The 25,085-nt window shown below is 37.3% G+C and overlaps 1 protein-coding gene across 4 annotated transcripts in view; it reads right to left on the bottom strand.

The window, feature by feature from the left end:
- EFL1 (elongation factor like GTPase 1) overlaps window positions 1-25,085 on the bottom strand; it is a 157,812-nt gene that overhangs the window by 9,634 nt on the left and 123,093 nt on the right. For 2 of the 4 annotated variants that reach the window (XM_053593893.1, XM_053593892.1), the window contains exons 17-19: window positions 22,615-22,762; window positions 13,739-14,721; window positions 2,650-2,834 (exon numbers count right to left, since the gene is read on the bottom strand). In XM_053593893.1, coding sequence (XP_053449868.1) covers window positions 2,650-2,834; window positions 13,739-14,721; window positions 22,615-22,762 — 1,316 coding nt within the window. Of the gene's footprint in view, window positions 1-2,649; window positions 2,835-13,724; window positions 14,722-22,614; window positions 22,763-25,085 lie in introns of those variants that run through there. The other 2 variants (XM_053593894.1, XM_053593895.1) reach the window with 2 other exon arrangements.

Genomic DNA, 25,085 nt, shown 5'->3' with positions numbered 1-25,085 from the left:
CAGCCTGGACAACAGAGAGAGACCCTATTTCTGCAAAAAATAAAAAAAAAAAAAATTAGCCAGACATGGTGGCATGTGTCTGTAGTCCTAGCTGCTTGGGAGGCCGAGGGAGGAGGATTGTGTGAGCCCAGGAATTTTAGGCTACAGTGAGCTATGATCGTGCTACTGCATTCTAGCCTGCGCAACAGAGGAAGTGTCTCTTAAAAGAAAAAAAAGGACAAGATGGTAAAATAATGAGATTTTAAAACAAAAAAATAGAATATAAGAATTAAAATGTATCATTCTTCTAATAGTAATGCCATTAAACCAGCTCTGAATGCGTACTTTGCATCTGTACTTACAGGTACTCCCAGTTGTTACTCAACCCATATCCTCTGTTCTGATCAAACATATGATGACCCAGCTTTCTGCACAAGTGTTAATCAAGGCAATCTTCAAGAGATGGATTACTTGCCAACTCTAAGATATTCAGAAGCATGAATTACAAGTTCTGAAGGAGGTTTTTCAGCAAGGACAGCACTAACAAAGTATTTTACGTATCAAGGACATTAGGTGGAAGTGGAATAAATCTCTCTCCAGTTCTAAATATCATTTACCACACTGCTCTGTAATCACGTGTCTGGTCACTAAGACCTGCAGAGGCACCATTAGAAACATCAGTAATCTCTTCACACTGCAGACACAGCTCCTATGCTTCTGCCACTGCCTTTTTGACCCATATTTCTTATTGTGTTCTTATGTAAAGGATGAGTACCAAAAATCAAAATCTAAGCTATAAAGCTAGAAGTTTAGATAAATAACTACCCACAGTATTGGGGATTAACAAATAAATATTTTGAGGCAGTTTTCTACATAATGATAATAAGCCAATAAAACCATCAAAACATCAGTGTTTAAAGTTGCAAAATGCAAGAAAAATTCATAGTAAATCACAATTAAAATGCAGAGTTTGTACTAACAACAAAAAAGGCCTAAATCGAATTAGTGGCTTTGGTCCTATCAAGCATTAAGAATGCATAACCTTTTTTTATTTTAAGGAAAGGCAGGCACAGTTGAGTACTCTAGACTAGCAACTTCACTTGAATCAATTTAGACGATACAAATTTGCTGAATTAAAATCAAATATGCCCTGTTCAAAGTCAGTTTTTCTAAAGCGTTACTCCTTTTTACTTCACTGATGCACATGATTATAAATTTCACTTTAAAAAGAAAGTTCTCCCTCAATTATTCTCATTCTCTAATATCATCTAAATTATTCATTTAAAGTGTTCTAGAGAAAAGGACCCATCAGGCTAAAGAAAGTGAGAGGAAATAAGAACAGCTTGGCACTGGACCTAAACCATGAGTTTTGCTGAAAGAGTTCAAGCAAAAACCCTGCTGATTTGCGCAAAGCCCAGTGCGATGCCACACTGCCAGGCGCTAACTGAAGTGAGGAGACTCAGAGAACCATCAACAAGAGAACAGTCTGCCGTGCCAGGCACCAGATTCGATATTTAACAGACTTTATCTCACGACTGAAAAGCACTCAGGTAGGTTCCACAGTCTTTCCAAATAAGTAGCAGAATTAATATTTGAAACTAGAGCTGACTTCAAGTCAATGCTGTTTCTACTAAACTACAAATCTCAATAGCGAAAGCGAGTAAGTGAATAATGTGAAGCTATTTAGATTTCCTATAAACAGTGACAATAGAAACTACTTTCTTTTTTTATTTTTATTTTTTTTGTAGAGACAGAGTCTCACTTTACCGTCTTCGGTAGAGTGCCATGTCACAGGACTCACAGCAACCTCTAGCTCTTGGGTTTCCGCGATTCTCCTGCCTCAGCCTCCTGAGCAGCTGGGACTACAGGCACCCGCCACAACACCCAGCTATTTTTTGGTTGCAGTTCAGCTGGGGCTGGGTTTGAACCCGCCACCCTCGGTATATGGGGCCGGCGCCATACTCACTAAGCCACAGGTGCCACCCAGAAACTACTTTCTTAAACAGATCTTTTTACTTATATCACTCCGTTAAAAAATTCTATTCCTGACCTTAGGCTTTTTCTTGAAATTTTCTCATCAACTTTTCTCATCTGACTGAATGTCCTTGGCTTAGCTGGTTACTTTTCTTTTAAGGATTTTTCAGGAAGACTGGCCTGACCTCACCTTCACCTCTTAAAGAACTTAAAAAGTCATATTCATAATTTTTCCCCCTCTCTCTAGCAATGTGGATCTGTTAAGTTGTCCTTTTGATTACAGGTAAGGTTTGCCTCTTTACCCACCTTGACCTAGACCAATAATGCAGTGCTCTGCTGAGCCATTTCACTCCATTCTTATCTGCAACTCTTAAAAGCCACAGAAACTCAGAATCTCCATGATGCTAATTTAAGAATATATAATACATAATAACTTAAAGCTACAAGCATAACTGCTTCCCTCTAAATGCCATGGGTATTTTTTCCCCAGAAGTCCTTGAAATTTCACTTTCTAAAGGTCTGTGAATTTCCTTTAAAGATCTATATTTAGAGGGAAAAAAGGATTACATTTCCTGAACCTTAAAGCTTTACATAGGAAGGCCAAATGGTATGATCAGATTTGTTTGCTGCTCTTGGCTGCTTTTGTAGGGAGCATGCTCAGATGAGAAGGAAAGGAGCGGGGATTTGGATTTTTACCTCCCAGTGGCTGAATACCAGCTGTGGGCTGGCCAGGCCACTTGTCCTCTTCCTGATTTCATCAGCAAAACCAAAGCTTTCAGCAACGGGCAGCACAGCCTTGATGATGAACATGTCTGTCCCTTCTTTCATTTCTTCTTGAAGCACTCGACCTTCTCTCTTTGACAAGACAGCATAGACCCGACCTGCAAGGCCATAAATCCTTAGAATTCATTGACCAATCACATGGCTTGAGCCTCACAGAGACATGATGACTGACATATGTTGTAATAATCCATTAATGATTAAATCTCCTCTCAGTAATTCTGGTTTATAGAAGCATAAAACATTTAAATGTTTATGTAAAAAATGAAGTATGGTAATTATAGAAAAGTTGGAAATAAGAGATAACAAAGCACCTTACCCAAAGACAAGCCCCACAACACAGCATGAGAATCAGAAGACTGGTAAAAGAATCTTTCAGTACAATTTCATCTATAAGCTATCTTTGGGTCTGAAATCCAATAAGGTGAGTGTGACTGGGCTTTGTAAATATTAAAACATTTTAATAATTGTAAGACCTGATTAATGTGACAACAATTATGATACAAAGGCTAGTCAGGCCTAGTAAGCAACTGGCACAATGACATTGTTATACTAAAAATTAAAACCACATATATATAAATATTTACTCATATTTTTCTTAAACTGATTATATTTAAGTGGCATGAGTATTAAGAGTTTTATTCTGTTGAAAACTGACAGTGTTTGGAATCTTCAATGTCTGGTAACAAATTCTAGAGCCAGATCACAAGAATTCTAGCAAATTCTCTTGGCTGACACTTTCAGTTCCTCTTTAGGCACAATTCTGCCTTACATTCAGGAGGGAAATATGTTCCTCTAACTGGGGTCTGTCTGGGTGTCTCTGGGTGCTCAAAGTATCCATTCAATTAGTAAGCAGAGTGGGCTCTGCATGGAACAGAGATAAACTGAGAACCACACACAATCCTGAAGAACTTGCTGTAGCTAGCAGATACTCTCCAAAGCTGCTTCTTCCAACTGCTGCTTCGAAAATAATTTTAGTAAGAGCTCTATGTACACATTAACCTTAAAACTTTGTAACACTGCAGTCAAGCAAAGCTGCAATTGCCTATAAACACCACATGGAGCCCTGGACCGTTCTCCCCTCAGTGACAAGGTGACAAGGAAATGAGTCTGAGATTCACTGACCCACCCACTCACCTTTAAGTATTTATTTTTTATTTTATTTTTTTTTTCAGCTAGAAATGCATTCCTTTTATTATTTTTTTTTATTAAATCATAACTGTATACAATGATATGATTATGGGGCATCATACACTCACTTCATAAACCATTTGACACATTTTTATCACAGTGGTTAACATAGCCTTTCCGGCGTTATCTCAGTTACTGTGCCAAAACATTTACATTCTACATTTACCAAGTTTCGCAAATACCCCTGTAATATGCACCACAGGTGTGATCCCACCGATTCCCCTCCCTCTACCCACCCCCACCTTTCCCACTTCCCCCTATTGTTAAGTTGTAGCTGGGTTATAGCTTTCATGTGAGAGTCCCAAATTAGTTTCATAGTAGGGCTGTGTACATTGGGTATTTTTCCTTCCATTCTTGGGATACTTTACTAAGAAGAATATGTTCCAGCTCCATCCATGTAAACATGAAAGAGGTAAAGTCTCCATCTTTCTTTAAGGCTGCATAGTATTCCATGGTATACATATACCACAATTTATTAATCCATTCGTGGATTTTTTAAACTAAGAACTGAGGACACAAAACTCAATGGTCTGACTCTTTAACTTTTCTCTCTGATTTACATTTCCCCCTGGTGGTAATTATTCGGAAGGATAAAGAGAAACAAATGACAGATAACCCTTTCTTTGTGCTGTAAGACCGTAGCTGCCCCGTCCTTTCCTTCCTTGCTTCCCCACATTTTTCACACAGGTGGCTTCCTATTCCTTCACCATGTGCTCTTTCTTTAGTGTCTAGGCTTTCTTGGTTGCTCTAGGAAACTATTTCCCTGAAATGGCCTAATAATGTCCACATTCCTGATCTAAATGCTCTTTTCTCAATCCTCATTCTCTGTAATTTCTCTGTGGCATCTGAGGCTGCTCATCAACCCTCTCCAATTGTAGAATCGCCCTCCTGTAGTCCTGGCCCTCTGGCCATCATTCTGTTTACTTCAATGCTTCCTGAAGGTATAACTCTTCCCCTGGGTATTCTTTGAGGGTTCATACTCTGAACAAATTCTCCCCTCAGAGAGCCAATTTATTTGCCTTTTATGTGGTTTAAACTAATTTCATGCCTAGAACTCCTAAGACTATCTGTAAACCAGGCCTCTGACTGGACCTCCAATCCCACATTTACAGTGACTGCCAGGGCACCTCTGTTGTGGAACCCAATATCCTTTTAAATTCAACATCTACTTCAAAAGGCAACACCATTTTCCCAGTTATTTTGTTTTGTAATTCATACTAGAAATCTCAGTGACAGAACAGTGGGTTAGGAGGAAATGTAAGGGTCAACATGTTCTACCACAGTCATTGTTGAAATTCTATTTGTATCCTCTAAATGTCACGCCCTCCCAGGGCAGCCCATTCCCGCTTTGGATGGCTGTCAGTAACGAGACAATTCTCAAGCCCCAAATCTGTTCCTTGATGTTTCTAATCGTCAGTCCTAGTTTTTATCATATGTGACAGGTTTGTTCCCTCTCCCACAAATCAGCCTTTCAGCTATCTGAAGACAGTGGTTTTGCCTTCTCTCTTCCAGGCTGATCTTTGATAACACCTAAATTTCCTGTTCTACTCCGGCCAATTTCCTATTTGACCACTGCGATTTATTTATACCTCTCTTGGTATGTGGTGCCCAGAAATGAAAAATACTTCAAGTACAGTCTGAAAAGCTCTGAAAGAGTAGAATTACTATTAATTTCATTAATGATCCCTTTAGGCCATATATTATTTGCCAGAAATAAACAGGAAACAAATTTTCCATAAAAACCATGAGAGTGAGTATTCTTTACACCACTATCTCATCCTAAGAAAAGTTTTAAAGTGGTCTATGGAAGTAAATACAAAACATCAGAGGAGAAGAAGAATACTCGATTGCTTTTGCAAACTATTTCTCTCACAGTGGTGGTGATTTCCTCGATCACTGTGGTTACCAGACACCTAGTCTTGAAACCACCAAAACAACTGTTGTGCATTAAGTAGTAAGGTCCCTGAAAGCCTGCTGCAAATGCTCGAGACTTTGAGACTCATTTAACTAACTTCTAAAAATCACAGAAAATCATCAACCAAAAGTGTTCTCTTCCTAGTTCCAAAGCTGATGTCAACCGAGTGCAGGTGCACGGAAACAAATGAGGCCCTGCCAGCACCATGGATAAGCAGAGCAAGCTGAAACTTGAACAGGTCAATCAGAAAGAATGCTGACTGTGTTTCTTATAAATAAAATAAAGTACCATAACACAGTCTGTCTCGAAATTGTCGTACTGCTCTTTGTATCAATGAGAATTTCTGATTTGTGGTCCCAACTGCAAATATTTTGGTACCCTTCCACTGGATATCTGTGCCATCATAAAGATCCAAATGCCCTACTCCATGAAAGGCACCAGGGAAAAGGAATTATCAAGAAAAACCAGCAACAAAAAGACTAATCAATTAACACAATTTTGATCAGGTTCACTCTTAATGACTATGCTATAAATATCTCAGCCTTTATTCAAGGCCCTCTGAGACCTGATAATAACCCACCACTTCAGCTCCTGTCACTACTAGGCCACCAGCACAGACAGCACAGGCCTGTGCTCTCACCCAAAAAGCACTCATGACCCTACCATACACATTTGAGGTTTTCCAACCTTGAGCTCACAGTTTTCTTCAACCTAGAATACTCTCGGTTCAACCACCTGTTCAAGTACTTTCCATCATTCAAGGCCCATTCAAAAACAACCTGCTCCATGAAGGTTTCTTTCCAATACTTCAAGCTCAAAAAAATTTCTTTACCATTTGGGCTCCACTGAACCATATCTGTTCTTTTATGGCAATATAGATTATTATATACATTTTCTTCTTCCATAATACACAGTAAGATTAAATCTGTATATTCTATAATCTTTTTAAAGCTGTAAGTTTGCAATTAAAGGTATATTGATGTCTTTTCTTCAGATCTTAGGATAGGAAGCAGCTGTCCCAGCAATGTTTTCTCTAACAATAAACAAATAGGAAACAATGTGAATTTCCAATTTGGGGACGATGGTTAAGCAAATATGTAGGATATTATAGGAAAGTTAGAATGACAATTATAAATACTAAGTAGCTATAATTATAAAATAAATAATATACCTCAAAGGCAAAATATTAAATTCTACCACAGGCTACAGCTATCCAAAATGTAAAATTATGAACAAGGATTATAAAAGAAAATGGAAAATGAAAGGCTGGTTTCTAAGGAGGAAGATTTTTCTTTCACTTGTGATTTCTATTACTGTTAAAAATACATGCGGAAGAACTTCAATTAAGAACATACATACACAAAGAAATTGGTGGGCAATTCTTATTCTTACAAACCAGGTCACATTAGCCTCTTTTCCTTTTGTCACAGAGATATAAAACTGCTGACTCATGCAGACATGGTTGACTGGATACAGATGGGCCTCAATCAAGAAGGAGATAAGGCTTGGTGCCTGTAGCTTAGTGGCTAGGGCGTCAGCCACATACATAGGAGCTGGCAGGTTCAAATCCAGCCCAGGCCTGCCAAATGACAACTACAACCAAAAAGTAGCGGCGGGTGCCTATAGTCCCAGCTACTTGGGAGGCTGAGGCAAGAGAATCACTCAAGCCCAAGAGTTTGAGGTTGCTGTGAGCTGTGACACCAAAGCACTCTACGGAGGGTAACATAGTGAGATTCTGTTTCAAAGATAAAAGGAGATAAAACATGCTGTAGACATCATGGGGGAAGGTGGGGTGGCTGCTATAATACCACATAGATAAATTCAATTACAAGTTTATAGGAAACTGATGTCAGCAAGTTGATCCCTCCCTGGAAGAAGGTCCTTAGTGGCTCTGCTCACAGCTTTGTGTTATAATCAGTGACTTAAAGATTCAGAAAGCATAATATTAAACCCAAACCTGACATGCAGCTGGCAGGTAATACATACTTGAAGGTGAGAATAACTACGTAAGGATCCTAGTTTTATGTTTTGTTTGTTCTTTTAAACACAGGATCTTGCTAAGTTGTACAGGTTGGGCTCAAACTTCCCCTTCAGCCTCCTAAGTAGCTGAGACTATAGGCATGCAGCACTGTGCTAGCTGGACTCCAGATTTGACAGGACACATTATGAGCGACTGTGAGAATCTTACATTTACTGAATGTGGGTTTAAGCAATCGAGCATCCAGGATTAGAGAGGTACTGTTGAAATTAATATTAAATTAACAACCAACTAGAAATAAATTTACTTTAAGCTCGTCTTCACTGTGCTGTGCTACAAAGAAAGCCAAATAAACTCTAAATTGCTGAGCTCAAAATTGTTCCGTTAGCCCATTTCAAAGTACCAGTACTTCTAGGAGAACTACTGTGTTTAAAATTTTGTTACTCCCAATTTCTCATAAAATTTCACTAGAAAATCACGTTGATACACATTCAACTGTATCTTACCTGCTCATTGTTTTACGAAATTAAGCTCTGTCACCTTAAGACATTTCTCAAATAGCAGGAATCATGTCTAACTCACTATTAGCGCATGAAGCCCATTAAATCTTCCCTGAATTGGATTTTGAAATGCTGATGAAACGTGAAAAGAACTCCAAGTACACAATTAAAAAACATTTTACAAAGTAAACAGTGATACTTACTTATTAAGTATGTTTCTGATATGTTAAACTACATGTTCTAACAATGTCAGCATTTATTACTATGCGTAAAAATGAAAGAACTATAATAATCATAGCTGGGATTAAAACTCTAATTTGTACTGTCTAGCAAAAAAAGATATTTTTTAAATGTGAGATAATTGCCAAAGATTAAAAAAAAATAAAGACCTAGGCTGACGCCTGTAATCTCAGAAATCTGAGAGGCTAAGGTGGGCAGATCGTTTGAGCTCAGGAGTTCGAGACCTGCCTAAGCAAGATAGAAACCTGTCTTTACTAAAATAGAAAAATTAGCTCGGGATTGTGGTAAGTGACTGTAGTCCCAGCTACTCGGGAGGCTGAAGCAGGAGGATCACTTTAGCCCAGGAATTTGAGGCTGTTGTGAGCTATAATGACACCATGGTACTCTAGTCTGAGCAACGGGGTAAGATTCTGTCTCAAAAAAAAGAAAGGAAAAAAAAATCCCCCAAATCAGAGAGATCAACAGATTAAAGTGACAATTCAATAGTAAGTAAAAATTCATTTCAGATGTACAATCAAGCTCATTGAAGGGGAATTTCATGGGCAAAAAAGAAGAATAGAACCACACTTCTAGATAAATGAATTTTAAAAGTAAAGAAGAGTATTTCTTGGGTTTATTTACTCAGATAAAATGATTTTGAGATGATTATTTTCCTACAAATTTCCCACTTTGACCATATGCAATTCTATTCATTTATAGAAGAATTTCTTGTTTTAACAATCTGTGTAGAAAAAACTAAGTTTTATAAAGAGACTAAGGAAATTCAGATTGCTAAATAAAAAAGACCTGAAATCAACTTGTGTTAATTCCTAGAGAAATAAGTAACAGTAAGCAAAGTCTGAAGTCTTCTCAAAAAATCTCTAAATATCCAGACAGGAAGCAAAAGGCTTCAGGAACACAGAAGTTCTTTTCATTTCTCTTTTCAAAGGAGGGGCATGATTTAAAAAAAAAAAAAAAGCCAGTACAAGTCAACAGCTGACTATTATCGATAGACCCTAGACACTAGAGATTGGCTATCAATATAAAAGAGACCCTCAACAGGGATGAGAAAACAGGCCTCAAACGAGATGCTTTAGTGTCAGCAAGAGGACTTCAAATCAACTTTAGATAAAAGAAATTCAGATCAACTCTAAACATGCTCCTTTGTAAGGTAGTGGGTGTGGTAGCCAGTTGGTCTAGAGCAGGGGTTCTAAACCTGTGGGTTGCCACCCCTTTGGGGGTTGAACAACCTTTTTACAGAGGTCACCTAAAACCATCACATACACCCTGTACAAACACAGATGTATGAAAATAATTTTATGGTTGGGGGTCACCACAACATGAGGAACTGTATTTAAGGGTTGCGGCATTAGGAAGGTTAAGAACCACTGGTCTAGAGAATGTACTGAGAAAGCTGGCCCATGACAATGGTGGAGACTGCATTCCCCCCAAGCCCTGCACACAAAACTGCCGCAAGGAGGCAGTGAGGCCTGATGGGGTGGATAAGGCAAGGCAGAGTTGCTTTGCTCCAAAGGCAGAGGGCAAATAACCTCAGGGTTAAAACGCACATCTCTTCCTGAAAAGTGGCAGGACTGAGTCTGATGGCCAGGTGAGGAGGGGCAGAAGGAAGATAAAGGATAAAACCACAAAAGGCATTTTGAGGTATTATCCTAGGCGGCCTGGTCACATGCAGTGTTCAGGTGGCTATTTCCTAATAGAAATGAGAAAATAGATACAGAGGGGTGACTCAACAGGGGTGACTCAACAGTTTGCTGGGAATTTCAGTCTGATAAACACTAACAGCTGATTTTAGCTTCACGTGTTGTGCTGAAAATTTGTCTTCTCAGAAAACAAAGGACAAATGCCACTCAAAATGAATAATGCAGAAGAGATAGCAATTTGGGGAGGAAATATGTGTTCTCATTATTTTGGGAGGAAATACGTATGTATTCTAATTATGAGAGAAAGGACAAACATAGACTTACGTGGACCTAGACTTTAGGAAGGATTATTTCAAACACAGAGGGAAAGGGAAAAACAACCAACAAAACAGGTTCTAGGACAACAGATCCTAAAATAACATTCTTTTTTTGACTAACAAGAGCGTCTAAAAGAGTGAACCCCATGAATGCTCTCAATGAGAGAAAAAGGAGGAGATACCTTCCCCTAACTGTTGTGTTAGGAAGAAACTCAGTACAGGGAAGAAGGGATATAGCTCAGGTGGATGGCTAACATGCCCTGGACGTTCCCCATCAGAAGGAGTGGAGCCTACCAAAATGAAAGAGCGGTAAGGTAACGCCAAACACCTTTTCCAGTACAGGCTGAGTAGCCTTTATCCGAAATGCCTGGAACTACAAGTGTTTTGGATTTTTTTCTTCAGATTTTGAAGTATCTGAATTATACTAGTTCAGCATCACAAATCTGAAAATCTGAAATCTGAAAAAATTTCCAACTTTGGAGCATTTCAGATTTGGGATGCTATATTCTGTACTTTGAAAACATGGAGACAGCTATAATTTAGAGAAACTAGTACAATGTTAAAAGAGGACAGCAAGAAAACAGGGGTTCCTCTACCTGTGTTACCGTCATTCTTTGTTCAGTACAGAGGGCGGTGAACAAACCACGTGAGCAGAGTGAGCAATCAGAGAGCGAGTCCTGAAGTTCAAGGCAGCAGGAAGCTGAGGAGTTAAGTACCTGCAGTTCTTTAATGAGTTAGTCTCCAGGACCGGAATTATATATCATGATACTAAATAAATTTGTTCTTTTAAGAAATTATGGATAGTAGGGTAGGTACAAAACTACAGGTAAAAGGTAAATCATGACAATACTTTTTGAGGATAAAAACACCAGATTCCATAAACCTACTAAACCATGTACTAATTTCCTATAGAATTTAAAAGAAATAGTATAGATACTTGTACATATTTTTACATGTCTAGGTAAATCATTGGAGAAAACATGGACTTTCTAACATAAAATCAAATTAACTTAAACTTAAGTTTTTTTGTATTATGATTGATAAGGTGATAATCAGGGAATGCTGTACACAAAGGACCTTAACTTCACCAAAACATTGGATTCATTGCATGCTTTCTCAACACACATGAAAAGGACACAAAAAAATGTTAAAGAAATAAATGTGTTAAGATGCTGTGACTTCGCCATTAAATTTTTTTCCTTTGTTATTGTTGTATATTTATTATGTAACTTTAAACACATGAAGATTCAACTTATTCAAAAACAAATACAGTTCATGAGACTCCATAGGTTATGTAGTCTAGTCAACCAAAATTTGGATCCTGCTTTTTGGGAAACAGAGTGGGAAGATATAACTCATTTTTAAAAAACAAATGAGGCTGATCTTGGCCTGCCATGGGCATTAATTAGATGCAATGGCTAAGATGTATTACAGGAAGAATGCTGTTCTTCTGCAGGAGGTGACAGTGTAGCTGTGCTCTATACTGCGTGGATGGTGCCTGAGGTGCTGTGTTCAACCTGGTGGCTTTAGGAGGGATGCTAAGCAAATAAAGTATGTCCAAATGACAGCAACTGAAATGGAGCAAGAGTACAAAAATCAAACCATGAATGACAGCTAAAGGATCTGAAGAATTTTCATCTGGATATTAAACTAGAAAAACTAACGCTTTCCTCCAATACATGACGTACTCCTATATGGAAGATAAATGCATGGTGGTACAAATAACTGTAAACTAGCAGGAGACAGACACTTTGCTCAATCCAGGAAAGATACCATCAAATCATGGAACTGGCTGTGAGCTGCTCACCGACAGAAATATTCAAACAGAGGCAATATAAGCATCAGTTAGGGTAAGAGAGACTGGAGAAAAGATCTTAGGTCTTCTTCAAGCATTTGAAGGAATCAAGAATCCCTGATTTTAACTCTACCTTTGCTTTCTTAACAAACTTCTTGATAAAAATGAGTATTATCTTGGAATGGTCTAGATTGGTGTTCCCCAAACTAACCTATGGATTCTATGAGATGTTAATGGGCATCCTGCATTCAAAGTTAAAAAACACTATATATTACAGGTATTATATGTATTTTTTCTTAATTAGGCCCAGGCGAGGTTCAAACCCGCTGCCCCTGGTGTGCAGAGCCGTTGCTCTAACCACGGAGCTGCTGTGCCAAGCCCAAGTGTGATATTTGGAGACTTGACCACAGTGCCTGCTGGTTTTAAGTGGTTGTGCAGTTACCACAACTATCTTGCTTTGTCTAGCCCGTGTCTCAATTGCTGCTGTGCACGCTCAGTTTGTCCCACGGAAACCTTACCGTGATGCAAGCAAGGTTCCCTCCCAATCCCCCTAAATTTCTTTTGGTGGGAAGAAGCTCAGATTTCTGCTTTCAGGAACTGATCAGCAAAAGTACCTCAGAAAAAAGTATGTAATGAACCAAATTTTCATGCAAGAGACCTCAGGGCGAGAGGAAATCTAGCAATTTGGTCCACTTTCTCATCCAGTACTCAATCCTCCTTCATACTCTCTTTAGTACTGAAACAGTCCCACGATAAAGAGAACACGAGAGCTACCATATGTCAGGCACTGCATTTGTGTTATCATCGTAATCTTCACAACTTATAAGAATTATTATCCTCTTTTTTATAGTTGGAGAAAATAAATCTTAGTGAAGTAGTGTATCATTCACACGTCAAAAGTGCTCCTAAGTGGCAGGCCTCCATGTCTCCTGAGATCCTAAGGATGCTTCTCCCAAAAAGAGAACGATCACAAATAGTATTCGATATAATGATTAGCAGCAAATAAAGCCACAAATAATTTTCTTCTTCAGAAAGAACTCAGAATTCACAAAAGCCCTTTTGTGTTATAAGAACAAGAATGCTGCCTTTTTCTTTGATCATGTTCAGAACAACTTTGGTTACCCATGCTGATATACTTAGTCACTCAAGAAAAAATGCTGAACAGGTTTGGATAGTAACATATATGGGCATTTTAAACCTCATTTACCAGAACTTCCATAACAGAAAATATTCTATTTGTTGCAAAAGAAAAGATTTTTACTAGTCATGGTTTTCGTACTCTCAGGATTTTACCCTTAAGTCCCTGGCTTTCAAAAGGGTTTCTTAGTAAATTAAATGACAATGTAGCTTCTGCAAGAAACATAAGAGGAATTTAAGTTTTGGGTCTGGGAGACGTCAGGGCATCCTCTCTTTACCTTTCCCTCCTTACCGAGAACATCACCGGTGGCCATGATGTCACACGTGTACATAGCTGCCATGAGACGCTGAGGTTTCACTTGCAGTGCATAGCGACACGCTTCTTTCATGGTGGCAATAAGCTGTCCCGAGAAAGGTCCATAGCAGTCAGTGAGCGAAGATTCTCCTCTCTGGGCTGTCCTCTTCTCAAAGGGCTCAGAGCAGTCATCTTGCTGCTCTTGGTTTTCATCTCTAACAGAACAGCTTTTAATTTCTTCCTGGCACCCTTTTACCAGATCACTTTGCTCTTGATTCTGTTTATCAGTTGTTTCTTGTTCCTCAAATTTACTTAGGTCCCATTTTTCCAGAACAAAACAGACACCCATGAGAGGCTCCTCACACATGGGGCCAGAGAGGGTAGCTAGCTGGAAGCCACTTACAATGCTGTTGCCCAAATCTCGGTACCTGCTGGCTTCTTTCGAAGCTTTGCCAGCTGGGCCTGGCCATACTGAGTTCTGAAAATCTTCACTTTTATTGACTAGTATGTTGGGCCCACATTTTCTTGGGCCAAATGACCAGATTTGGTCAACAGTGTTCCTCCATTTTCTCCCTGTTAGGTGCTGCTCTAGTTTTCCTTTGAATTCTAAAATTTTCTCTATGGTCTTCTGGTGAATCATCTGAGTATTTTTACCCTCATTCAAAGAGGACGTCAACTGTTCCATAGAACGAACCAAATCACTATTTTCTTCAAGAATCTGAGTGACTTCTTCCGGAAGGGGCAGGGCTCGAACGCTCAGTGTAGCAAGTTTATTGGGTGTTGTAATGGTGACTAGCCCATCAGAGTCAACCTGGATTCCTTCAGGGATTTTGCTTTGATCTTCTTTCGTTTGGTGTATGACTGCAACTTTTTGTTGTTTGCCTATTTCTTCATTGACCATGTCAACTTTGGGAGGTTTTGTGATTGTTTCTCTGAATGGAATGATGGGCTCAGATACACTGATATGGATCTTTGCAAACCTACAGACAAATTCAAGAGAAACAACAAAAGGTTATTATTAAAATAACATTAAAGTTCCCATGTAGAAATATTATACAATGGAGATTCTGCAAAAACACAGAAAGATAAAAATTATTTTATTATGAACAATCTATAATTTGCATTACATTACAATTCAAAAACTGCTTTCTTGCAGATTGAAGATTACCTCTAATAGGAAGATACCTCCAAGGAGATCTTTGCATGTACTGGAATTTCACTGCTTTGTTCATTTTCAAGATAAATAAACCACTGAATAAACTACCTATTTAGGTAAGAATGTTTTACATGGAAAATAAATATATATATATTTTTTTGTAGAGACAGAGTCTCACTGTACCACCCTCGGGTAGAGTGCCGTGGCATCACACGGCTCACAGCAACCTCCAACTCTTGGGCTTACATGATTCTCTTGCCTCAGCCTCCCAAGCAGCTGGGACTACAGGCGCCCGCCACAACGCCCGGCTATTTTTTGTTGCAGTTTGGCCGGGGCTGGGTTTGAACCCGCCACCCTCGGCATATGGGGCCGGTGCCCTAACTCACTGAGCCACAGGCGCCGCCGGAAAATAAATATTTTAATAGGATTTGATATATGAATTCTTTAAAATAATATTTGTCAAGCTAAGAGCGTGAAGAAGAAAAGCCCCGTGGTAACAACTCTAACTAGACACAGAATCACAGAACTTCAGGGTAACCGATCACATCTTCACAATCAGGCCGCTCACAATCAGGTTAGTATGATCCAGGAGTTTGTCTACAGAAGAGCTTTTACACTTTCTACAATAATACTTTCTATAATAATAAAAACGTTCTATATCTTCACTGTTTATTGAATGCTTGAAATGTGGCAAGTGTAACAGAGAAAATCATTTTTAAATTTTACTTAAATTTAAATAGCCACACATAGCTACTGACTATTTTAAATATGGCCAATGTGACTTAAGGACTGAATTTTAATTTTATTTGATTTTAAGTGATTTGATTTTAAACAGTGCATGTGAGAAGCAGCCACTGTATTTGTCACTGTAGGTGCCCCAGTCTGTCACCAAATTCAAAAAGCCCCTTTTCCCAGCTGCTATTAAGTTTAGTTTCCTACTGGCCTTTCTTCCAAAAAAAGTTGTAACAGTGATTTTTAAACAATGTGCCAAGGCACACTGGTGTGCCGTTAGAGGATCTTAGGTGTGCCATGAAAATTTTTATAAAGATCATTAAATTATTTTCAAAAGAAGTTCCAAACACAGTAAGTATATCTATTCTTTTACTTTTCTTTTTTTTATGATCATCATAATTTAAGGGTGCCGTGGACGTATAAGTATAGGTTCAAGTATGCTGTGTGATAAAAAAAGGTTGAAAAATACTTCATAAGGTTATAAGCTCACAGATTCTGGAAACTGGCCCGGATTGATTCTGATTATAAGATTGGACAAATTTTCTTTTTCTCTTATTTTCTGTCTACATCATTCCAGGTGATAGTAAAGATTTGGTCTGGACTACACCATACTGGAAACGTGGATGGGTATATGTGTAAATGTACATATAAGCGTGTGCATAATAAACACATTTTATACAAAATTTTGGGCTCTCAAACAATGATATTCCCCAGGAAATTGTTATTCAATAAGAAAACTAAATACTACCAATTTTTGACCTGTTTTCTACATTTTGTAGATATAGGACAAATTTTATTTAACTTTATACTTTTTAGTAAATTTGAAAACTCAATGGATAGTTTCTGAAAAGACACCAAATTGATTTTATAATACCTAAAACAAACCAAAACATATGGAATAAAATAAACATGGAAAAAAAATTTACTTCCAGCAAGTTTCTAGTTTTAGCAGTGTTTTTTCCACTTGTAGCTTATTTCAATGATATACATTGTTACAGAATATATAATAAGACGGATTTGGCACTGTATTTAAAAATACTTTGATATCAAACCTTACAAAGACCACATATATAAACAAAACTGTAGGTCAATCTTACTTAAGAATTTAGATATAAACCCTAAGATAAACAATGAAAAAATAATGGATATATGTGTGAATGTGTGTATGTTTTTTAAAATGATTACTTGTCTAGGAGGCACAATGGTAAGTGTTATACATGCATTATTTCTTTAGCCGATACTAGTGTGATCCTCATCTTGTAGGGTAGAAAACCAGATAAGAAAGATGAAGCCATTTTTCCGAATGGCTAGTATGTAGAGAAGCTGGGAACCAAATCTAGGTCTGACTTCAGAATCCACACTCAGTCATTATGCTCTACTAAAAACCTCAAGTGAATGACACATTAAAGGAATAATTCACCAGAATACTAAGTAGTTTTTATCACAATTTATATAATAATTAGTTTATATTAGGAGATTTGTTTAAATAACACATCACATTTAAAATGTCAAGTAAAGTAATAATCTATCATAGTCATCTTTAAAAATGCTACACTGGCATTCAATAAAATTCAAGACCCATTCTTGATTTTTTTTAAAAAAGAAAAGCACTTAGAAATCTTAGGAATAGGAAAATAATTTAAAAATTATCATTCCTAAGAGAAAATACGCTCAGATATTTAGAACATTCAAGAAAATCTACTGCAAAGCTACTGAAACAATGAAAAAGACAACATCCATAACGTTGTCCTCTCATCCTTGTACTATAAAATCAAAAAAGGTATAAGCCACTTTAGTTCTTCAAATTTCTGAGCTTCCAAGAAATTTCCTATAGTAATCATTTCTATAGTTAATTAAAAACACTCCATGCTGTGGAAGGAAGTATGTGTGCGGTTGCCAAATCTACAAAGCGCCTCAAGAAACCCAAGGTTCTTTAAATTGTGGCAATGCAGAGCCTGTCTCATTATAAGGAAGTGCAGTAGGCTCATACTGTATCACAGCAGTTCTCTGTGGCTTCCTGTCCTATCTAATTATGACCACCTCGAGACCTGGATGCTGAAAACTGACAGTTTCTCTGGCCTGGGGTCTAGTCTCCTTCTCTCCCACTCTTGTACATAATCCATTTTTTAAAATGTGTGTGGAAACTGAAAAAGATTATACATTACTAAAAGATAGGCTCTGTCCTATGAGAATTTTTAAAATTCTGTAATTGTTTGTTTCCTGTTTACATGTTCTTAAAATTAAATACAACTGTGAAATTTAACAGTCACATTGAACAATACACAAAACAAAAACCTACTGGTCTACAATCACTTATCTCAAGGTGCACCGTAAACTACCACCCAAGTCAAGAAACAGAACATCCCAGCTCCCAGAAAGTCCCATTATCCCTTCTCCCAATCCCAGGAAGGTAACTGCTATCTTTACTTTTATTGTAATATCCTCCTTTTCTTTACTTGTTTGTATCACCTAATCATGTAACCCCTATATTTTACACTTCAGTTTGGATTTTTGAACTTTACATAAATAGAAACAAATAATTGTTTTCGGCCAAGTGGCTTCTTTTGCTTATTATGTTGTGAAATTCATCCATGTTTTACATGGCTGTACTTTTTGTTCACGGAGATTATTCTATAGAATTCACTGTATGAATATACTATATTATTTCTCCATTTCAACATTTGAGTTGTTTCCAACTTTTGCCTGCTAAAACTTTTGTTGCTGTGAGTATTCCTGGTGTATGTGTGCCCAGCTTTGTGTTGTGTACATACAGAGCAGAAAGGGAGTAGGTTTGCCAAGCCAGCAAGTTCCCACACTACACCATGCTCCAAAGTAGTTGTACCAGTTCACACCCCTACTAGTCACGGAGGTGAATTCCTATTGCTCTATTACCTTTGCTACCGTATAATGTCACTTTTAAAAATTTCAGCCACTTTAGTGGGTATGCAGAGGTATCTTACTTGGGTTTTAATTTCTATTTCATCAATTACTAACAAGTCAAATACGTTTTCAAATGTTTATTAGCTTTTAGAATTTTCTTTTGTGAAGCACCTGTTCAAGCCTTTGTATCATTTTCCATTGGATTGCTGCTTTTCTCATTTATTTATGGGAATTCTTTACATAACAGAGATACAAGTCTCTTGTCTGTTACAGGTATACAGAGGTCTTCTCTAACCCTGTGGCTTGCTTTCTTACTCTCTTAATAGTGTCTTTTGATGAACAGACTTCTACTTTGTTATTGGTGCTTGAACATGCTACTTACTAAGGCACTTCTTACCCTCAGGTCTTGAAGATACTCTCTTATAGTATCTTCTAGACACTGTGTGATTTTGCCTCTTAGATTTTAATCCACCTGAAATAAATGTCTGTGTGCAGTATTAGGAAGAGGTCTGGTGTTGTTTTTTTTCTGTACAGATGCCTACCCACCTCCCAGCACCATTTATTGGCAGGTCCGTCCTTCCTCGTTGTTTGGCAGTGCTTCCTATTTCTAGGACTCTTTACACTAGTTCATTATTTATTTGTCTGTCTTTGTGTCAATATCACATAGTATTACTATACTAACTACTGTAGCTTTAAAATAAGACTTGATTTCCATTACAGCCAGAACTCCCACCTTGTTCTACTTCTTCAGAGGTGTTTTAGGTATTACTGGCCCTTGACATTTCTATACAAATTTCAGAATCAACTTGAAAATTTCTAAGTACATATACATATAAAATTACTGGGATTTTGACAAAGACAGCTTTGAACTTATCACTTTGGGGAAAAGAAATACCATTACAACACTGAAGTTTTCAAATTCGTATCATGAAATATTTTTATTCCCACATATTTGGTATTTTTGTTATCACTCTAAGTGGTAACCTTAAAATAATGTTAATTTTCTGTTAATGGTACATAAAAATAAAAAAGCGTTGGCACACTAATCTTGGAGACAGCAACTACACTAAATTTACTCACACTAATCCTGATAGTTTTGATAGATCCTTTTGGATATTCAGTTCATATCATAATGTGCAGATTAGTTTTTATTTTTCTTGTCCAATTCTCCTATTTTTAGTTTTTTATTCTTCTTTGCAACACTGCACAAGACCACCAGTACAATGTTAAATAAAGCTTACAAATAGTGGGTACCCTTGTCTTATTCCTTATTACAAAAAGAAAAATTACAAAAATTTTACCAGTTTAAGTGTGTATTTCCTATAGTTACTTAGGTACTCTATCAGTTTAAAGAAGTTTTCTTTTATTCTTACCTTGCTAAGAGTTTTGATCAAGCATGGATGTTGAGTTTTATCAAGTGTTTTCCCTTTGTCCATTGAGATGATTTCTTTTTTTCTGTTAATATGGTAAATTTACATTGATTGAAATTTTTAATGTTGCTCTGACTTTGAATTCCTTTGGCAGCTATAAGAGTATCAAGTTTTTTTTTACTTCTTTTTGAGTTAGATTTTACTAGGAACTTGTCCATTTCCTTTAAAATTTATTGGCACGAACTGTTCATAACACTCCCTTATGTTTCTTGGCTAAGCTATCTAGTACCTGGTTCATCAAGGCACTCTAAACTCCTATAAACAAGTACTTGAGGATGCAAACGATCTTTTATCAACATCAGCTTTCTGAGCATTCCAAAACAGCAATTAACCTGTCACTCATCAAACACAGCCAGATGACTGTCTACCAGCCTATCCCTTTCCATACCCGGTCTATCTGATTTCTCTGCTGACTATCCACATATGTGGAACAGGAAGATTTTTCCGTACTTGGGCTTTAGGTATCTTTGTTTGGGGGGAAAGTGAGGAAGTTAGGAAAAGTAGTTAAGGAAAACTTCAGAATTAGGTGTCCTGTTGAAGCAGTATATACTTTTCAAAGGATGTGTTATTGTTCGATGTAAGTCTAAATTATTCTCAGTTGCTGTGATATGGGTATTTTCTAGAAAGGTTTATACAGAGGGGTTTCTAGAATGAAACCATGTCTCTAGCAAACTAATTTCTCTTATTATCAAGCACAGTGTTTTTTTTTTTTATCTCCTCAGATTAAAAAGCTCCACAATGAAAACCATGAGATGAAAATGAAAAAAAGACTAACCAAAGATGAAAATATGTAACTATATTAAAATTAGTTTTAGGGAGTAAAATCAGGAAGGGAAGAGTATTACTTGGAATATAATTCTAAGTACCAAAAAGCATAATTTTTAAACAGAAATTAATGGCCTGAGAAATGTGAAGTCACTTAATGTGTACTTTAATTTGGTAGTGAGGAGAGTGAAAAGGAAGAAAGTAATTTAGCTCAAAGATATAAACAACAAAAATAATATTCAAATGTTAAAGAAACCTTCTGATAATTAAGTTATTATTTAAAAAATATTATGCCTTATGATTGCCCAATTAGCATTATTCTCTAACCAACATTAGAGCCTTCAGAAAATTCCAAGAAAATGGTGACAGAAGTGAAAAAGATGAAGGTCTACCTTCTAATTTTATAATTAATTATGGGTCAAAGAAAAAACCCAAACCCTGCAACACACTTTTAAACTGAAGAAAAGAGATTCCCAAGCCGGTAGGAGATTCTCTGAGCCCCGTGGAAGGCACTGCAGGGGTCTCCCTGCTCTACTAGTAGCAGCAGTTGTTTCAGTGTGGCCACCACCACCAATCTCACTGTGTCGTTGTGAGGACTGAGGAGATAAACAGTGCTGAATGCAGTGACTGTCATGTAACATTTAACATATGTTAAATGTTGATCATTTATAATTACTATTTAAATTATGATTATTACTATAGTCCCAGAAATTTTAAAAATAAAGAGGACTGTGACAGGGCAATTCGCCATTTTTTTCACTAGTGACCACTGAAATGTATATAAACAAAATGAGCACTTTTTATATGTTTTCCAGATTGGTATTATTTTTAAAAGAATGATAATATGCAAGGTTGAGGAAAGTCTAGGAAAGAAGGCACTTTCAGGCTTGGTGCCCGTAGCTCAGTGAGTAGGGCACTGGACACATACACCGAGACTGGTGGGTTTTAGCCTGGTCTGGGCCTGCTAAACAATAATGACAATTGCAACCAAAAAAATAGCTGGGTGTTATGGTGGGCGTCTGTAGTCCCAGATATTTGGGAGGCTGAGGCAAGAGATTCACTTACTCCCAGGAATTTGAGGTTGCTGTGAGCTGTGACACCATGGCACTTTACTGAGGGGATATAGTAAGACTCTGTCTCAACAACAACAACAAAAAAGGCACTTTCAAATATTTATTGCTAATTATAATATAAATTGAAACAGCCTTTCTTGAGGAAAATATGGTTCAAAAGCCTTAAACATATGCAGACTTTCTGAGCCAGCAATAGATTTATCATAACTAAATACTCTGAGCTGTGTATACAGATATCAATGTACATTTGAATAGGCACAGAACAGTGTGGATTTCTAAAACTGAATGTAACGGTGGTTGTTTCCGCATGGTACTGAATGATTCTTTTTATTTTCTATTTTCCTAATTGCTGCAATAAAAACACATTACCTTTGGAACAAAGAGGAATAACATTATTTCAAAAAGTGATTCAGGATGCTCAGTTTATGACACCTATCACTTTCACAGAGAAATATAAAGACTTCAGAAGATTTACACTTTAGGAGACCACATCAATAAGGAAAGAAATCTGATCCTACAATTACAAAACAAGATTTGTTTTGTTGCCCTGACACAATGACTGTGTATTTGTGTATATGCTTAAAGTAAAACATAATACATACAAATATCTTATGCCTTAAGCTAAAAAAGCAAAATTATTCAAGTGTGAATAGTGAAGGCCATTTTTCAGTTACTAAAAATTAAATGTATGATCCAATAACAATTCACGTCTGAGTTGAGGGCATTTCATTTTTTTCCAAAAATCAACCATAGTCTAAGTTAAACTGGTGTAGGAAACACTAAATGTCCCATCCAAGTTGGAGCTATCATTTCTCCATCACTACATTTTCAGCTAACCTTTCTTTTAAGTCATCCAGGCATCGTTGAAGGTGTACTTCCCCTGCTGTGACTAACACGTGCTCCCCTGTTTCCTGAATTAAAATCTGGACACAAGGATCAGCTTGGTTTAACAGCTTCATCCCTTTCACAAGTTGAGGCATCTCACCTAGGTTAACAAAAGGAAATACTGATTAGATAAGAATATATCCGGGCTACTACAATCTAAAGACAATGGCCATGCCTATTGAAAGAAAAATTACATTGAAATAGTCTTAAAATAACAAGTTATTTTTCTTCCAGAGAATGCAATGATATCAAGAAAATTACCTTCTAGTATTTTATTTGTTTTATTGAAAACATGAGATACTCAGAAGCTTATCATCAAGACTCCCACAGCTAATCTGTAGGCACTAAATACTCAGAACATACATATAAATTACCATCATTGTGAATTCACCCAAATCTTTTTACAAATGTACACATTATATACCTAGAAATGTAACAGAACACTTCCTCAAACAGCACCCATAAAATCAACAATAAGCAAAAGAAGCATTTAATATGGTATTCAAGAAAGTGCACCATAGCCTCATATTAAAAGAACTATTTGAGAAATTGCTGACAGCACGGTGGGGTTTGGAGAACCCTAGCTGCTTCCTGCAGTGACCTAACAGTGCCTTAGAATTGCATGCATGTTCTTTTCCTTATGGGACTGTTTTTTCCCTGTAGCTTCTGGGAGTTTGAGGGTAGAGATGGGAACTATGATCTACATCTTGGGTTTAGCTGCTTTTTCACCCTTTTCTACATCCTCAACTGCTACAGCTCACTCAAGGCAGGCCAGAGGAACTCTGTGGTGGCTGCTTTAGAAGAAACCTAGGCTTTGAAAGCATTTGTATGCAATCTTGTTTCAATTCTACATTTGAAAAGACTTAACATGCCAAACAAACAAAACCACTGAAATTTTCTGCAATGCAGTGATTTTCAACATGCTTTACAAAAGTTAATTAATTGTAGGCAGGCAGAAAACAGAACTTTGGTACTTATTTGTGGATAAAGTTTTTTTAATAATAACTAATACTTTATAGAACTAACAATGTGTCAGATAAGCACTTTACATATCTAAACTCATTAACAATTAGGCACATATGGCTATTTCTTTTACACATGAGGAAGCAGTAGAGGAACTAAGGAACTTGTGCTCAAGGCCACAGAGTAACTAAGTGGCACAACCTGGTTTGGCAGCTGAGCAGCTGACCCTGGAGCCCACACTCCATTGGTGATGTCAGCACTCTCATGGGTCTGGGGGTCACAGCCATACTTGCTGGAGGGAAGACAGGAAGTGGGCTTTCACTTCGCCCAGGGTTGACAGAGGCACCTTCATTTTTTTTTTCCAGCATAACTGTAATTTTCCTTTGCCTAATTAAGTGGATTTACGGATATTATCTAGTGTTAACTAAACCTTCACAGAATTTGAAAACTGGCTTAAAAGGATTCCTGCACAGAGGCCACGGACAATACTTACAACACAAGCACAACAACTAAAAAAAATGGCAAAACTTTCTGTCAGTTCTCCATTAGCCAAATTACAAAGTTAAAAGTAATGGCTATCACCATAATGAGATCCTAACAAACACTTAAAATACACGCATGTGTATGTATGCCTATATTTACAGCTGTCCAAGGAAAAAGTAACAGTTAACAATAAGAAAAAGCAAATTTTGCCAGCACCCCTAGCTCAGTGGGTAGGGTGCCGGCCACATACATTAAGGCTAGCGGGTTTGAACCCTGCCCAGGACAGCTAAACAACAATGACAACTGCAACAAAAAATAGCTGGGTGTTGTGGCAGGTGTCTGTAGTCCCAGCTACTGGGGAGGCTGAGGCAAGAGAATCGCTTAAACACAAGAGTTTGAGGTTGCTGTGAGCTGTGACACTACAGCACTATACGGAGGGCGAAATAATAACTCTGTCTCAAAAAAAAAAAAAAAAATTGAAAGAAATTAGAAACATAGAGATAACACTTTGAAATTAGATGTTTGAAAATGTTGCCACTGATAGTCATATTTTGCCAAAATCAACACAAACATTTCATGTGTAATGTGTAAAACCACTTAAAATCTGGAAGATGATTTTCCTGTTTTAAAGATATTCCAAACAGATACTCAATAAAAGATATAAAAATCAACACCTTATAAAAGGTATAAGAAAAACTGACATCAGGAAAAATAGATATTCACCATCTGTATTTCATCAAAACCTTTGTATAATTTGATAAATGGAATTTTAAAATGGATACCTGATTTAGTAAAGGCAGCCAATGACTCATTTCTTCCATTTGGACTATGTAACCTTTGTAAGTAACTTTTCCAGAGGTAACAGACATTAAAATCAAGTGTTACAATAAAGGAACCTAGAAGTTGAGCTTTGAATAGCTGTATCACAAAGTGTTCAGGCAAAAACACCCAAGCATCACTGGGGTAGGCAGCTTCCA

Source organism: Nycticebus coucang, chromosome 6, assembly GCF_027406575.1.
Source record: "Nycticebus coucang isolate mNycCou1 chromosome 6, mNycCou1.pri, whole genome shotgun sequence".
NCBI classification, from domain to species: Eukaryota; Metazoa; Chordata; class Mammalia; order Primates; family Lorisidae; genus Nycticebus; species Nycticebus coucang.
Note: the sequence above shows the minus strand (reverse complement) of the source record. Positions and strands in the feature narration are given on the sequence as shown.